At 44.0% G+C, this 15,709-nt stretch overlaps 1 protein-coding gene across 18 annotated transcripts in view; it reads left to right on the top strand.

Moving 5' to 3' along the window:
- The window catches only part of RBFOX2 (RNA binding fox-1 homolog 2), a 171,380-nt gene that overhangs the window by 135,827 nt on the left and 19,844 nt on the right, over positions 1-15,709 (top strand). For 15 of the 18 annotated variants that reach the window (XR_012764779.1, XM_075428521.1, XM_075428512.1 and 12 more), the window contains 5 exons: positions 7,247-7,339; positions 10,059-10,119; positions 12,498-12,551; positions 12,698-12,790; positions 13,906-14,038. Coding sequence is in view for 14 of the 18 variants with exons in the window: in XM_075428521.1 (XP_075284636.1) it covers positions 7,247-7,339; positions 10,059-10,119; positions 12,498-12,551; positions 12,698-12,790; positions 13,906-14,038 (434 nt within the window). In the remaining 4 variants the exon portion in view is untranslated. Of the gene's footprint in view, positions 1-7,246; positions 7,340-10,058; positions 10,120-12,497; positions 12,552-12,697; positions 12,791-13,423; positions 13,492-13,905; positions 14,039-15,709 lie in introns of all 18 variants that reach the window. The other 3 variants (XR_012764782.1, XR_012764781.1, XR_012764780.1) reach the window with 1 other exon arrangement.

Genomic DNA, 15,709 nt, shown 5'->3' with positions numbered 1-15,709 from the left:
ACCATGCAGTTTTCTACTGCTTTTTTGTCATCTTATAGCAAAAAAAAAAAGCAGTTGTAAAACTGATAGTCGTATTGAGGGATGGGGCAGAATCTGAACAGAATGAGAAAACACCCAAAGAGTAATTTTGTTGTATCTTTGCATCCTCCTCTATGCAAAATAATTCCTGTTTTAAAAAGAATGCAAGATTGTTCCTGCTTAGCATGAAAATGGGAGGCCCCAGTGTTTGAGTGGGGTGTAGCTGCACGAAGCACCTGGTATTCACATAATAATGGAAAAACAACAGTTTGGTGGTCTGATGGTGAAGCAAAGGAAATGGATCTTTCTGGAGGCCACTCACTCACTCTTGGGTTCTTCCTCCACCTTAGGAAAAATAAAAAATCTGAATGCATTTTCCTGCCCTGTGGTTTCCATTCTAATCTAATTATATGAAACCTCTCTCTCTTCTTCTCCTCCTCCTCTCTCTTGGGAATCCGAAAGCAGATGCTCCTGCTGCCTGCCTTGTGCTGTGTTCTCAATGCTCCCTTCCCTTCCCCGGGTTCCTAAGGGTTGTAGAGTTTTGTGTATATGTTTTGTACATATTTGAAAGGTACAGTGGTAAATCCCAAACTGCCCTGGGTTGGCCCCCACCCAGTGTGCGATGGGGTTGAGCAGCGCTTTGTCCCTGCCGAGCTGTGGCAGGAGATCTCTGCTGGGATCGCTCCAGCGCTGGTTGGTAGGAGGGACTGGAGGAAGCGTGCGGGTTGCATTCTTCCTTTCGAATCCACCTGAGATGAGCAGGCAGTTTTCTTAGGAGAACCTGGGGGAGCTATCTCAAACTGGCTGCGTCTTCAAGATCTCTGTGTGTTTAGGAAGTTTGGGGACCAAAGAGAGAGCAGCGTGTGCCCGTCGCAGCCACCGCGCCCCTCAGGTTCTCGCATTTGGCTTAGGAAATGTTATTTGTTGACTTTCTGTACGACAGCAGAGTAGGAGGCACCTAATAGTTAGTTTTGCTGATTCTCTGCTCAAAGCAATGTGAATTCTTGTTTCCTAACTCGATTTCTGCTCAGATTCAATCTTTTCAGTAGGATTATATGGGTCCTGGTAGACGTCACACTGATACTGCTTTGCTGTGTATGAGAAACAAGATACAAACTTTAAACATGCCTTGAATTTCATTTTGTTTTGTTCTTGTTTAATAGAATGCCATCAGTCTTCCCTTGATGTGTTTGGGTTTTTTTGCTTGCTTCCAGGAAACTAGCGTTTGTTTCATTTATGCTGTTTACCATTACATTTCTGGTTCTGACCTGTATAAGTGCCTTGCATTCTGCTCGTGGTTGCAGTTTACCATGCACTTCACTGAACTGTGAATAGAACACCTCCAGAGGAAGCTGAGATAGAGGATTCCTGCTCCTTTTGTTAGTGGAGATGCATCCTCTAGATGCTATTTTGGCACTGTTGCGCTGAGCCGAACAAGTGGACATATTTGCAGAATTAATGCAGTCTGCCAGCGTGACAAGTACCCTGTGGCATTCATAAAGCTGCAGGGGAAGGGAATCCAAGCTCTTTGCTCATCAGCTGTGTACTGTGTGGCATTCCAAGATGTGCCCTCGATGACATTGAGACCAAGAGTGCGTAAGCACATAGCAAAATCTTGGCTGAAAAGGGAGCTTTTTTTAAAATTTGAAGTGGTAAGGGTTCATATCGGTGCAGATTGCAAGCTCGTGATTTCAGGATAGTGTAAGTTTATGTCCCTTCACTGCCTTCCACTTGGAAGACCCGGGTCTCCAAGTTCTTGTATAGGACGGAAGTGTCTAGAAGCGCTTCATATTGAATTAAAAAAATGGTTGCATGGTAGCTTACAGCTTGTCTTCTGTTGGTGAGTGGAGTTCTGTAAGTAAACCTGTGCTAACTAAAATTTTGTGCAGAAAGCTGTTTGGAAACACTTGGGTTTTCTTATGTTTGCAATTAACTGTAGGTTAAGAGAAGAATCTCAATTTAGGGTTTGACAACTGTGCCTACAAGACCATGTTTTCATGTGTTTATTTCTTCTCTGAATGGATTAGTTGCTTTCAGTTGAGCCACTCTTGTTCTGGACTTAGTTTCCACTCAGTCAAATAGATACAAACCCCAGTTACATAAAATAAATAAGAGGTCTTGTTTTCATTTTAATTCTATTTTTATAATTTTTGTTCACATGTCGTCAGTTGAGCCAGAAATACAAACAGAGTTACTAACACAAAGAGGCTTAATAATGAATAAAGTGCCAGCGACCAGTGTTGCTTTCTCAGGTCAGCAAATCCCTTTATAATGCCAGTGGCACGAAGGAGACGTGACCTGTGTCCCTTTATCCCCGCGCGGTGAAGTACAGTTTTATGCCTTCAACTGTGTGGTACTAAACTAATGAGTTAAATTAGTCCGTAAACTGAACTGGTTTATTTAAACTTGAATAATTAAGGCTGAAGTTGATGCCTTGATAGTATAAGCTGATTTACTGCTCCTGTGGGAGTGCCTTCCCAGTGGTGCTCGGTTGGGTGCATAGGGAGCTGGATCCAGGGTGCTCAATTAGTGAACAACTGATGCAGCATGGAGAGGGAGAGAAACGAGCTTGTCTGCTGCCGGTTTCACCAGCTGAACTCGCAGACCACACAGTAAGAGCCACGGCTGATCGAGGGGAGGAGGAGCAGCACGCAGCCGGCGACAGTGCGGGGCCGTGAAGCCCCTGACCGGAGCTGGCTGGAGCCACTCTGGAGCCCCAGGCCCTCGCTGAGCAGCGGCGCTGGCCGGGCCCCCACCGTTCGCTCCCGGCCTCTGCCCCCTCCTCCGCTTTGCGGGAGGGATTGGCAGCGGAGCAACGCAACAAGCTGGGCTGGGGAAATGATCCAGCTTAAAAATAGCCCTGCAGGTTTTTTTTTTGAAGATACATTTCTGGTTATTTTAGCCAGATTAATTCCTGCGTCTGGTTCGCCAGATTGCGCAGGTACGCGGGTGGCTGCTGTGCACGTGCGTGCCTTGGTGCACTCGGAGCACGGCACGGGGCAGGGAGGAGCTGGAACAGCCGCTGGAGTGGGGACAGCTTGGTTTACACCAATTCCCTCGCCAATGTGAAGCGTGCGTTTGTGTCTGTGAGTTCAAGAACGTGTTTCTGAATTTCGTGCTGTGTTTCTGTCGGTGCGTTCAGTGCTGCTCATCTCAGGTGGATCATAGCTGAAACCCTCCTACTCTCTCCAAAAGCCTGGGAAGCAAACAGCCTAAACTGCTGTCTCCTTGGCCATTTTTTTCAGGCTCCTAAAAGTTTGTTTATTATGGAATTAAGAAAAAAAGAAAAAAAAAAAGACAAGAAAAAACTTGGTTAAAAATGAGCACAGCAGCAGATGATGGCAAGGCTGGTTTCTGGCTGCATGCTCCAGTGGTACAAGGCAAAGATGCTGCTGCTGAGGTGACTGGTCTAAACTCCATGACAAAATGAAGAGTTAACAATGCATGGATTTCAAGGGGCTCTGTTCAGTTTCCTTTGGTTTTATTTTTTTTATTATTATTTTACTTTATTTTACTTTTGTTGTTTTTTTGTTTAATTTCTGTGTTCTGGCCACACCCAGGAGAACCGTCTGCTTTTGATTTCTCCCTTTACGGTTACATGGTAAATTTTCTTTCTCATTCTTCAGAGATGGAAACGTTCAATTATTATATATATACATTTATTACTTTTTTTCACTGCTCATCATGTTGCTTGTTATTTATTGCAGAGTCTGAGGCCAGACTAAAAGGGTGGCAGTTACTCGGTCTCTTCAGGCCCTTTGAATAAACCTGTGGGTAAAAAGGGGTTAGTCTGGCACTGCAGATTACTCACCGGTCCTAAAAATGTTTGCTGGGGTTATTTTAGCATTTGCTGGGTATTCTTAGGCTTAAACTTAGTTCTGCTTGGGAGAAGATCCTAGCGGTTGCTGGTGGAGAAGAATTGTTGAAAATTTCAGCCTTGTTATCATAACAGCAGTACTAAACCCAAGCTGTTTGTAAAATCTAAATTTTAGAAACCTTAAGTCTTTTTTTTTTTTTAACCCAGGATTGTATCTTCCCTTCCTCTGGCTCCATACCTACTACTATGGAGCAAACCAGTACCTGCTATAAAGCTAAGCTGGTAAATAATGGACATCTGCCGCCTCTTTTTAAAATTTTTTTTCTTTTTTTTTTTTCATGGGCAAGACAACCTTGGAAGGGAAAACCAACAACTGTTTGCTGTATATGTATTTAGGTACAAATTAATCCCTATTCTTTACAGGTCACCTGTGAGAAGGAATTAAAAATATATGTATGTGCTTTTTTTCTCTCTCACATCAAAAATATGTATATATAATTGCTAGTTTTTAAACTTAAAAATAATGAAAATGTCAAGCGTGGCTCACCTATTTTTCCTGATGAAAATTTGAATGTCTGAGTGGTGCATTAAGAAAACAAACCAAGGGGGCACAAATACTGACTCTGCCGTAGTCAGCTGTGTGAAGCATTAATTCAGCATTGACATTAAATAGTTCTCAGAGGGTTGCACAAGTTAAGGACTGATCTGTCAGTAAAACAAAAATTGTGGTTAATAACATATGTTCAGAATCAGATTAATTCTGTTTTAATTCACATTGTTAATTATTTTCATATAGTCTGCATGTGGATTGTACCCTGCCTTGAGTTAACTGATTAGGAATTTTCAATATTTTTAATAAGTTTAAAGATATGTAATGATAATGTGGTTTTTAAAATCCCATACAGACTTCATTAATTGCAAACAAATGTGAGTTAAAATAGTCTTAGTTTGGTTCTAGCCTGCACAGATTAATGTCTAAAACATTACCTTCCCTCTGCTCTCCTGCTTTCAGTTCACATCATCACAGAAGACAGAAATTTCATTCGATCTCCACAGGCTTGTCTAGAACAAACAGAAATTTTAATGTAAGAAGAGAAGAGGGAAATAGAGATTGCTTTTGCAGTCTTTGCCTCCCCTCCTCCACCAGCCTTTTAAAGATGCTTTTTCCCCATTATATAGAACCAGAGGGAAAGGTGTTGCTCTATTTCTCAGTCTTGCCTTTCTCTGTAGGGGTTCTTTGAAGCAGACACGATACCCTATCTCTGCATAATCGGCTTTGCTACTACACCCCCGGCACCCCCCCTGGTTCCCTGCAACGTACTTGAGAGTTATATGCGGTTGGGCTGTTTTATTAGCCCCTATCTCTTGTAGCTCCAGTTTTAATTCATTTAAATAGAAAACTCTTACGCTGTTCTGAAAAAGGCATCGGTTTATTTATATAGCTTCTTATTTGTAGCTGGAGAAATGAAATTACCTGAAGCTTTAGATTATTGGGTTGGAGCCCGAAGGAGCGTTCTCGTTGATCTCAACATTGCAGTACTTGGCTAAGTTCTTTTATTATTGCTGTTCGGGCGGGGGGGGAAGAAAGAAAAAACCAAAACCCTGCATTTTACAAATGTGTACCAGTTTTGTGCTGGAAACCTAGCTGTGGATGATAAAGGCCAGCATGTGCAAACGGCTTGATTATTAATGTTGTAAAGACCTATAGAAAGCACTGGAAGAATGATGGCTTGCTTGTGTCTTGTTGCTAACAGTGCTTAGAAATCGAGATGCTGGTTTTTTGGGCGGTCTAGTCCCTGCGTACTGAGCTGCACGGAGGGGGCCGCGAGGGTAGCATGCCATTGCCCTGACAAGGCGTAGCTGTAGATCGCTCACATCACCTCACTCCCCAGTGAGTATCAGGAGTTTCCATTGCGTCAAATGTAAGCTTTGTTCTTCCTGCTCCTGAGGGTATTGGAGCCAGCAGAGATATGTCTCTCTACATTAAACTGCTATTTTGCCACAGGAGCCAGTTACTGCTGTTCTTAAGATACCCTAAAAGCAGAATGCAACAAAGCTTTTTGTTTGGCTCCACTCGCTGTAATGGCATGAAGAACAGCTCATCACAGTTGTCTGTAGTAAGAGACCATTTGTTACTAGTCAAAATCCTAATTCACTTAGTTGTGTTGGCTCTGTTTTAATGTCAGTGCACTCATCTCTGTGGAAGGAAGCATGATCTCTTACCCTACCCTGTTAGACGACTGCATGTGTTGGCAGCAGCATGAGCGTGTATGATGGGCGCGTTGCATGTGCCTGCATGGACACAGTAAGCCTAAATTAATCTAACTAAATGGACATTTTAGCCATCCTCGAGCCTTTGTGGTTGCTCCAAGCAGGGCACGTCAATTTTTCTCCAACTTCATGGTGTGATGAGGCAGAGATTTGGTACTGTCCGTGGCACAGAGGTTGCCATCCCAGAACAAAGCCAAGCGAGATGGGTAGCAGGGTGGGAGGGAAGTAGCGGTGGGTCCGCAGTGTCAGACAAAACCTGCCTTGACCAATGAACTGGTGTTTAAGTGTTTAGATTTGCACTCGGGTCCAACACAGTACTCGTAGATAGGAAAATTTTGAAACCAGAATATGTGCTACTCTAAACCTTCGTGCAAAGTAGCGTTTATTTGATGGTGCCACCTAGAAGCCCTGCTCACTTTCAGGGCCCTGTGCGTTACTAGGGAAGTTACAGGCATAGGAATAGACGTGAGCTGTGCCCTGAAGAGCTTACAAGGGATGCTTTACAAACAGCCCTTCCTCTCAGCAGTTTCCTAAGGTAGGTAATTATTATTGTCTCCATTTTACAGGTGGGAAAAGCAAGGTTCAGTGTTTGATTTGCCAAAAGCTGCGCAGAATTCCCGGTGCCAGGCGTGAACTCAGATCGCTGCTCGCTCTCGTAGCAGTTTCTCAAGAGAACGAAGTGCTGCTCAGTGTCGATGTCCCGTACTGTGTCTGGGGCGGGCGGGGGTCCTGCAAAGCATGCGTGTTCCTTAGCAGAGGGGAGAGAAGCCCCGCTTGGGCTTGACCATTCTGCCTGTGTCGGAGCAGGGTTTAATGTTTTTAAGCAAACAAACAAAACAAAAAATTGTCTCGAGTAACTTTGTACTTCTTTTTTGGTCTGGCCTCAATTGCTTTTATGTTTTCTTTTTTTTTAATTACTCTTATTATTCTTATTATGATTACAGTTCCTTTTATTTTATCGATTTTAATTTCTTTCATTTATGAAACATGCATGAACCAACAATGTGACTCTAGGAGGTTATTGCTGAGTTGTGCTGATGTCGATTTCATACTGTGATATTTTTTCTCTATTTACCTAGAGATCAGTATTTCAATATATAACGATGTGCATGTTTTCCCCCCTTCTCCCGCTGCATGCAGGGATTCGGGTTCGTAACTTTCGAGAATAGTGCTGATGCAGACAGGGCCAGGGAGAAATTACACGGCACCGTGGTAGAGGGCCGTAAAATCGAGGTGCATGTCTTCAGTAATTCAATTTCTTCTTTATATTTATTCTTTTGATTTCTTTTTGTGTCTTGCCTCACTTATTTCACATTTGGATCCCAGTCTCGTGTGTGCGTGTGTGTTTGTGTCTGTGTCCTTCACCTCCCTGCACTGAAATGTATAAAAGTTTACACCCCTTATGGAATATTTTTATTGTTGTTTTGGGTATGTTTTTCTTTTCTTTTCTTCTTTTATTAAGTTTTTTTCCTACCCACTCCAAATTTTTGCCCTTCTGCTGTCTTGATTTTTCCTTTGCTTCAGTTTGCGAGGCTCCGATTTCCTGTTACCAGGCCTGAACAAAACTAACTGAAAGAGTACTGTCCGACTTCTAACTCTGTGTCCAAAAAAGAAAGCAGGGGGCCAGCCAGTATCCTCTCTTTCCTCTGAGGCCAGTTCTCCTCCACGCAAGTGTGAGATGATGCCCGTGGTGGGAGGGGAGGGGAGACTCGGGGCAGAAGCCCCGAGTGGGGTTGGTTTCTTGACCTACCCGTGGTCAAGAATTGGCTTGGTGAAAGCTAATCCTAAAAGTTGTTAGCTCTCACCGCAGGGGAGTGAAGGGTTAATTGTTGGCTGGCCAGTGTGGCCATGTATTGGGCATGCCTGGTGTTGACCAGTTTGGTGTTCCACTGTGTTGAAGGCTAACTGGCGTCTTCCCTCTCTCCCTCTTTCTTTAAAAAGAAAAAAAAAAAAAAAAAAAGTACAACTATTAAAACAAAAAAGCCGCCGTTTTTGAGTAAGATGTCTGCATATTTTGCTTTTTTTTGTTTTGTTTTTTTTATTTCCCTTTTCAATGGTTTAGCGTTTAGGGCCCTTCACTTGACTCACTCTTTCCATGGTAACTATACACAATGCTGGCGATGGTACGAGTTGGCGGTAAGTGAAACAAAAGCGCTAGAGAAGAAGCTTTTTTTTTTTTAATTTTTCTTAAAATTACAAAAAACCAAAATTAAATAAGAAAGAAAAAAATCCATCTGCCATCTCACATTAACACTACGAAATGTGATTTGACTTGTTGTCCCCACCCACCTCCTTCCCCCTTTTCCCCCTTTTATTTTCGATGCTGTTGAGTAATGCCGCCTGGATTTTGGATGTACATACCGTTTTGTAGCAGTCTGAGCTGTTTGATTACTGACTTCATGGTGATTTCCCCTTGCACATCTTACTCAGAGTTACTGAACTCCAGTTTGGCTGGTTTTTATTAATGCACCCATTTCCTCTTCTCTCTCTCCTGCCCCTTCTTTCTGCTGCTCTCTCTTTCTGAGACCTGTTTGTAGCTGTTACTGTTTGTTTTCTCTCTTTCTCTCTCTTCCCCCCTCTTCCCCGGTTTGTTTCTTTACTCGATTAAATGCAGCTGTTGGTCTCTTTGCTGACTGGTGGTTTCTGATCGGTTCTGGCAATTTTTCCTTTAAGTGCTTGTGTTGCACTTTGCTGTAGCAGCTGATTTCAGGCACTCGCTCCATCTTAATGATTGTCTGTGAGACCCTATCTCCTCCCTCCCCCCCTCCCCACCCTCTGAATCAATTGTGGTTTGTTTTTTTTTCTTTCTTTTATCTGTGTGTGTTTAACTGCATGCTCTCAGTCTCATCATTGTTGTTTCCCATTCTTTCTTTTTAAATGTGTAATGTTTCTATTGTTTTGGGGCTGAAACGAGAGTAAATGTAGCTCCAGACTCCTTACCCTGCGTATTCTCACCATCCATGAATCTCAAGAGCCCAAGGCAGCTTTGATATCCTTTTTTTTTTTTTTTTTTTTTCCCTTCACCCTGGCCTCAATTCCTGTTTGGCATGGGTTTTGATAAATTATTGATGTTGTATAAAAACTTCACCCTCCTTGCAAGAACTTTGAGGCTGTCTGACACGGGGCTGCAGTAACTTGGCTTCCAAACTGGTCCATCTTTTCTTTATCGGCACCATCTCTGTGGTAACACCCCACTTGCTTGAGCAATCAAACTGCTTGGAACTATGCAGAGCTCTGTAAAGAGGGTGGAGGGCACAATAAAATCCAATAAAGACCCAGGTCTGCTGCTGTGTATTTCTTCTTTTTGGTCACTAATACTTGTGGCAAGGAAACAATAATCTGGAAAAAGATTTGAAAATGATGGGGAAGAAATGGGTGAACGTAGAGTGTCCGAATGCTTGGTGGCGTTCCAGAAATCTCAAGCCTTGGGAGTTCAAATCTAAAGCTGATGGACTCCCAGCTGCCTTTTTCTATCTAATAAATATGCCTGCCAGCGACCTGCCGGGCCCTGATCCCAGTGGTGAGCTGGAGAAACAAGTCAGCTTGTGCATCACCTGGTTCAGTTCCCCTGCCCTGAGCTGCAGAAATTATTGTTGCCTCTCGAACAGAACCTGGACAAAACCTCCAGAGTTTTGCCCTTTCGATCAGTGAGCTGAAAATACGCACGTGCCAAGGGGTGGCAGGGCGGTGGAGAATCTGCACTTTACTCTCGTTGGCCTTTTGTTTAATGCATAATTTTAAAGTGCCATGTTTAGCTGTAACTTCTATATTTAAATGGCAACTGTTAAAAGTAATTTAAAGATTGCATTTTTGTAAAATTAGTTGTTTAATTTTTTTTGCTCAGAGAAGTATAGTGTGTGTGTGTGTGTGTGGTAGCTGAGAATTTTCCACTGTTTTCCCTAATATGCTGTGCTTCCTTCCCTCTCCTCCCCCTCCCCTTTCTTACTTCTAGGTTAACAACGCCACTGCGCGAGTGATGACCAATAAGAAGATGGTCACACCGTACGCAAATGGTAAGAGAGACTGTTCGTACTAACGATGAAGAAAGATAAAAGGGAGAAGTCATGACCTCTCCTCAAGATCAGAAAAACCCCCAAAAGAAACCAACAAAACCCGACAAACCCTAATGCATAGCATTATTCTTCAGTATAAACCCCCTTAAGGGTTTATGGAGGAATACTGGTTTACAGCTGGAGAAGTGGGAACAGAGAGGAGTAGTGACATGCCCAGTATGGCCAAGCTGGGTAAGGAAGTCAAAGACCCATGGGTTGCCTACCGCTGCTGCGAGCTGATGCTGTGCACTGGGATGTGCTGTACTCCTGAGTCTCCTTGCCATCGCGTAGATACCTAAATATGACTGCAGAAGCATAGCTTAAGAGATGTAATTGGATACGTCTCAGTTTTAGGTTCTAACTGTAAAAGTACGGCTGTCCCCAAGCAGCCGGGAAAGCAGAGGCATTGCGCTGCTTGTTTGCTCGCTTTTTGTTACAGACTGCCTGTGTTCAGTCATTTTCCAATGAGCCTGAATAGAGAAAGACCAAGTTGTATTGGTAATGAAGAATCCTGTTTTATCGGGACATCTTGGTGGTTCTGTCTGTGCAGTAATTTTATTGCATAGGTATATATAGCATAAAAAGTCGTTCTTCTCCCCACAGAACTGAATGCTGCTTCAATAGTGATTTTGAGTCTGAGTCTTTGTCCTGCAATGGGCAGAGAAGTTCTTTTTGGTCTGAAAATGTTCCCAGACAGCTTCAACGAGGCAGGAAGCTGCGTATAGGTAGTTGCTAGTGTGAGAATCCACTTTGATTACAGCGTAAGACTCGGAAGTCAGAAGATATGAATTTTAGTTGTGGCTTTGCTACTGACTTGTTGCGTGGCTCTTGGCAAGTAAATCTCATTTTGGCTACGAAACTGGGGAAACAGGGCCAGGCAGAAAGGCTGCGATTCTGAGTCTCGGTGTCTGAAAGGAACCAGGAGAATTCTGTAGCAGAAGGCAACGCAGCCGTGTTATGTTGTCCTGAAAACAAGGGCGGAAAATGCGTATGACTATTTGGTAACAAAACTTGGCTTACTTGTAAAACCCCGATAATGGGCAGGAATATTTTGCTTTGCAGCCAGGGGTTTAAATCCAGCTTTAAAGGTACACAAAGGTACTTAGTATTAGGCCAGGCTTGAGGCATACTGATGAGTGGTTGTACAACTTTTATTAAATTTGAGGGTTGATCCCGTCCCTCGTTGCCACCGCTCACGTGAGGATTTTGCCGTCAGGGTGGGCAGCGCAGCAGCAGCGTGCCCAGTCTCGCAGAGGAGCGTGCGTTGCATCGCTCGTTGGTACTCTGCCAGCAGAGGAAGGGATGGTGTTGGTGGGCTGCAGTTCACAAGGCTGCTCATACAGTTTCTAGGCTGGTTAGAGGTGTTAAAGGGCAGTAGGTGCATCAGGGCTTCAAGACAGAGGGAGGGTATGGATTTATTTAAATAAAAATACCTGTGTGATTGCTAGCTGAACAGCTGAGATCTTTCCTGAAAGGAAAGCTTTGTGGAAGCCAGCCCAGTTCATGTTGTTAGCTTTACACCTCTTCTCTCCCCCGATAGAAAGGTGGGTGAGGACAGACAGGTTTCTAGATCTCACTGGAAATGTGTTCCTCTTCATACTCCAGCTATGACATCTTTAAGTACTATATTCTTGTCATTTTTGTGTTGATGATTTGCAGTTCTTGCCAATTACCCAGATAATGTTAAAATCAATTCTCGGGGAAGGCTTTCGCCTGAAAAGCAGCGTAAAGAAGACAGGAAATACTAAAATAACAGAGAGGAGAAAATGTGAGATGAAGAGACCGAATTGCTTTTCTGCACCACAGTTGTGTAATTGAGTTAATGAGGAAATTCAGACACTGTTGCTTTTTCACAGATCTCTAGCAAATGAGACAGAAGGGTGTTTTGAGAATTTAAGGCTAGAAATTGGCTTGCCCGGGATGACAGCCTGGGCTGGTGGCTTTAGAGAGGTTTCTGATCTGCAGCGTTCCCGGTGAAAGCACAGAGGAGCTGGAGGAGCTGACAGCAAGGTTCATGCAGAGAACACAGGGTCGCACAGTGCTCGTGGCGAATATGCATATAAGGTAGTTGGCGTTCCCTCAGCGGCACCTCTGCCGTGCTGCGGATCAGCTGATGTTTTGCTGTTCCCTCCGATACAGTGACCTGTACCTAGAACTTGACATTAGCAAAAGGCAGTTGGCCTCCATCTACACCAAGGGGGACTGAGGTGAAGCAGAAATTGGAAAAAGCTGTGCATGTGAAGCTGGGGCGCATGCAAGAGACTGTTCCCCCTACCCACGCTGCCCGCTCCTTCTCTTGGTGTAGATTTTGGCATTCACTGCGGTCTTTGTTGTTTCAGGTTGGAAGTTGAGTCCTGTGGTTGGAGCGGTGTACGGCCCTGAGTTATATGCAGGTAGAGCTTAAGTAGACACTTCCACTTCTGCCATTTAACTGCAGTGGTGTTTGTTTATGTTCTCAATCTGCTGTTTCTTTATAACCTTTTTACGTTTGTTTGTTTTTTTTTTTTTGTTTTTTTTATTCTTTTTAAAATTAAATTAGCGTCCAGCTTTCAAGCAGATGTCTCGCTGGGCAATGACGCCGCAGTGCCCCTGTCAGGAAGGGGGGGTATTAACACTTACATTCCTTTAATCAGTAAGTAGCCCCCGTTGGCCCCATATTATTACTGTGCTTGAGTTAACGATGACCTGTTACCCTTCTTCTCTTCAGTCTGTATAATATATACTTGAAAGGATGGGTCTCGCTGGGAATGAGTTTACTTCAAGCCAAAGTATACTGTGCAGTGGCTGTAACTTGTTCATCTCCAGTGTGTTTCTGTACTGGCACCTGGGTCTTTCTGAGCGATGAGGAGGCTGCAGAACAAGGGGAGGGTGTGTGTGAGGAATAGACCATTCCCTTGCCCCCCTCCCCCTTTTGAAATCAAAGAAACCAACCAAACAAATCCCTAAAGTACATATTATACAAGCTGCTAAACCGCCAATCTGCAGGGCCCTAGTGGCATGCACCTGGACGCACGCTGGGTTGGGTTTACGCCCTGGGACTCCTTCCCTCTCGGTATCTGTTTATTACGGGTTTGCAGATGCCTCTGAGGTTTTACATCATTTCATCACGAGCCAGTTTACTCGAGCATAAAGCGTAATAAAGCAGGCCTCACTGTACGTGGAGCCAGTTATTGGTCACACTTGTTAAATGAAGGTGGGCTCTCAGTAAACTGGCACTTTATGGGGAAATTTCTGCTGCTGTTATATGGGCTATCTTGTCTTTCAGGCTTTAAAATGAACATACAGAGGATTGGGTGGCAAAGAGTGGGAGGGGAAAGGAGGGAAGAGACTGATGTAAGTTGGTTGACTTTAAGGGCCTCTTGACAAATTATTTTAAAGAGCCTCTGCAGTTTTGGAAGAGCCGCCTGCTGTATTGATAGTAACTCTCTGCGCTTCTCAGACTCTAACCAGACTGCATGGCGGTGTCAAAAGGCGGGGGGATTTGTACCCTGTTTGTGATGGGTGAGGCATGCCAAAGCATTAACCTCTTGCATGCCAAACCTCTCTGCAACCCCTTTTCCCCCAAAGGCCATGGTGTAGCAGGAAGTATGTTGGATGCTTGCTGGGTTATAAGCATGCCCCTCTGCAGGACTGATGCAAAACGTCCCACCGCTGTGGAGCTATTGTGTCACTTTGTTTGAAGCAGATGGTTGTTCTCTGGGCAGGAGCTCGGATCCTTTTCACCCTCCGCCTTGTCTGTCTTTACAGTTCCAGGCTTCCCCTATCCAACTGCCGCCACCACAGCAGCCGCATTTCGGGGAGCCCATCTGAGGGGCCGAGGAAGGACAGTGTATGGGGCAGTCCGGGCGGTACCTCCCACAGCCATCCCTGCCTACCCAGGGTAAGCACTGGTCATGAGAGCAGAGTGCTCTGCACAACCGTGTCAAATAGCTAATCGGTTAACCAAAAAATAACTAAGATTGTCTGGATGGTGAGAGTCAGGATATTGCTAGTGCCAGAGCATTCTGCACACGATGGCATCCAGTGGGGGCAAACCTAAATTCTTCCACGTAGGTTCTTGACTGAAACGATTTTCAGCACTTGCAACAGCTTAAAGCGCTGATGGGTTCCTTCTCATAATTTCTCAATTTGTTTACATCATATTTGTCATCCATTGTCCCAGTATGCTACAGTGCTGCTGAGAAGGACGCAAAGAGAAGGTCTAAAATTTCTGAAAAGGTTCTGCTCTTTGCACTCCATTTGTGTTTTCATACCCAGGAATGAGGAATATTATCCATTACCTTCATGCCTCACCATCTGGCAGTAGGACACAGAAGAGCCAGTTACCCACAATGGATTTGCTTTCTTTGTTGGAGACAGTTTAAAAAGGTTTAAAACAAAGATTAATCAAGTCCATTAATTTAAAGCTGGGAGTGTTTGGGATATAAGGAGAACGAAAGTGCAGTGTTCTTCTGTTGTATGAAGCAACGGTGAATGGATTCTTTACCCTCTGGCTTTTGACTAGTAATGCAGTGGAACAGATGCTGTTACAGAAGAGTGTGCTGCTGTTTAAAAGTACATGGAACTAAGTTTGTATGTGAGTTTTGTTTTGGGTTTTTGTTTGTTTGTTTTAATGTGATGGAACAACAGATAAATCAGCAAATCCCTTCCAAACTGTCTTTTTTTTATTCTGATTTTGAGGATGCTTTATTCATATTGCCTGTCTCTGGAATTTTCCTTGCTGTATTTTCCAGGCAACGTTCTCAGTAAGAATAGGAGTAGGAACGAATCCTCCAACACAGACATGTGGACTGACCCTTTTTTCCTTTAGACTAGCCCCAAAAGGGAAGAAAATTAATTATAAATCTTTTATTAAAAACAGAGGTAGAAGCCACACACATCAGTGCAAGGAGCTGGCCTGATATGCTGGATAAGCTTGCAACACCTTCTGTAGCAGATTAAGTGACGAGAGCTACTGTGGCCCTTTCATTTTAGAGTCCAGATAAATATTTAAAGTAGCGCTCAAGGAAGCAAGCTGCAGTGGTTGTGTATCTGTCTACCTTTGCTCTCTGGCAAATCTGGTAATGTTTATATTTAATTCACCAGAAGACTTTAAAAGAAACCTCTTGTCTGAACACGTTGGCCTTCTGAACAGAGTGTTTCTTCTGGGTTTCCAGATCCATCTCTTTTTGCCACTGCTCCTAGTTCATGTTCTGCAGCCTCTAACCATAGCCTCTGACCTGCAACATGTCTGTGTGGTGTTCTAAAAATGACCCAGTCCGATTTTATTAGGAAGTGCACCACAAACAGTGCACAGAGAAGCAGAGAAGCAAAGCTGAGCTAAGTGCTGCTGTCTAGCAGAATATGAAATACTTGCACCAGGGAGGGGAGATATGTGCTTCATCCTTGGCAGTAACGACTGGAGCATTCTTAGCAAGAGGCTGTCACGAGGCTGTCCCGCGCTGGGAGGGACTCTAGGCTTGTCTGATATAAATCCAGCCAGAGTCCCATAGTAAAGGTTTATTTCCCTTTGGAATATGGGCCAGGCTCCAATGATTATCCCTTCCAAATA

This window comes from Opisthocomus hoazin, chromosome 8 (genome assembly GCF_030867145.1).
Source record: "Opisthocomus hoazin isolate bOpiHoa1 chromosome 8, bOpiHoa1.hap1, whole genome shotgun sequence".
Classification (NCBI taxonomy): domain Eukaryota; kingdom Metazoa; phylum Chordata; class Aves; order Opisthocomiformes; family Opisthocomidae; genus Opisthocomus; species Opisthocomus hoazin.
This window is presented reverse-complemented; position numbering and strand designations above follow the sequence as displayed.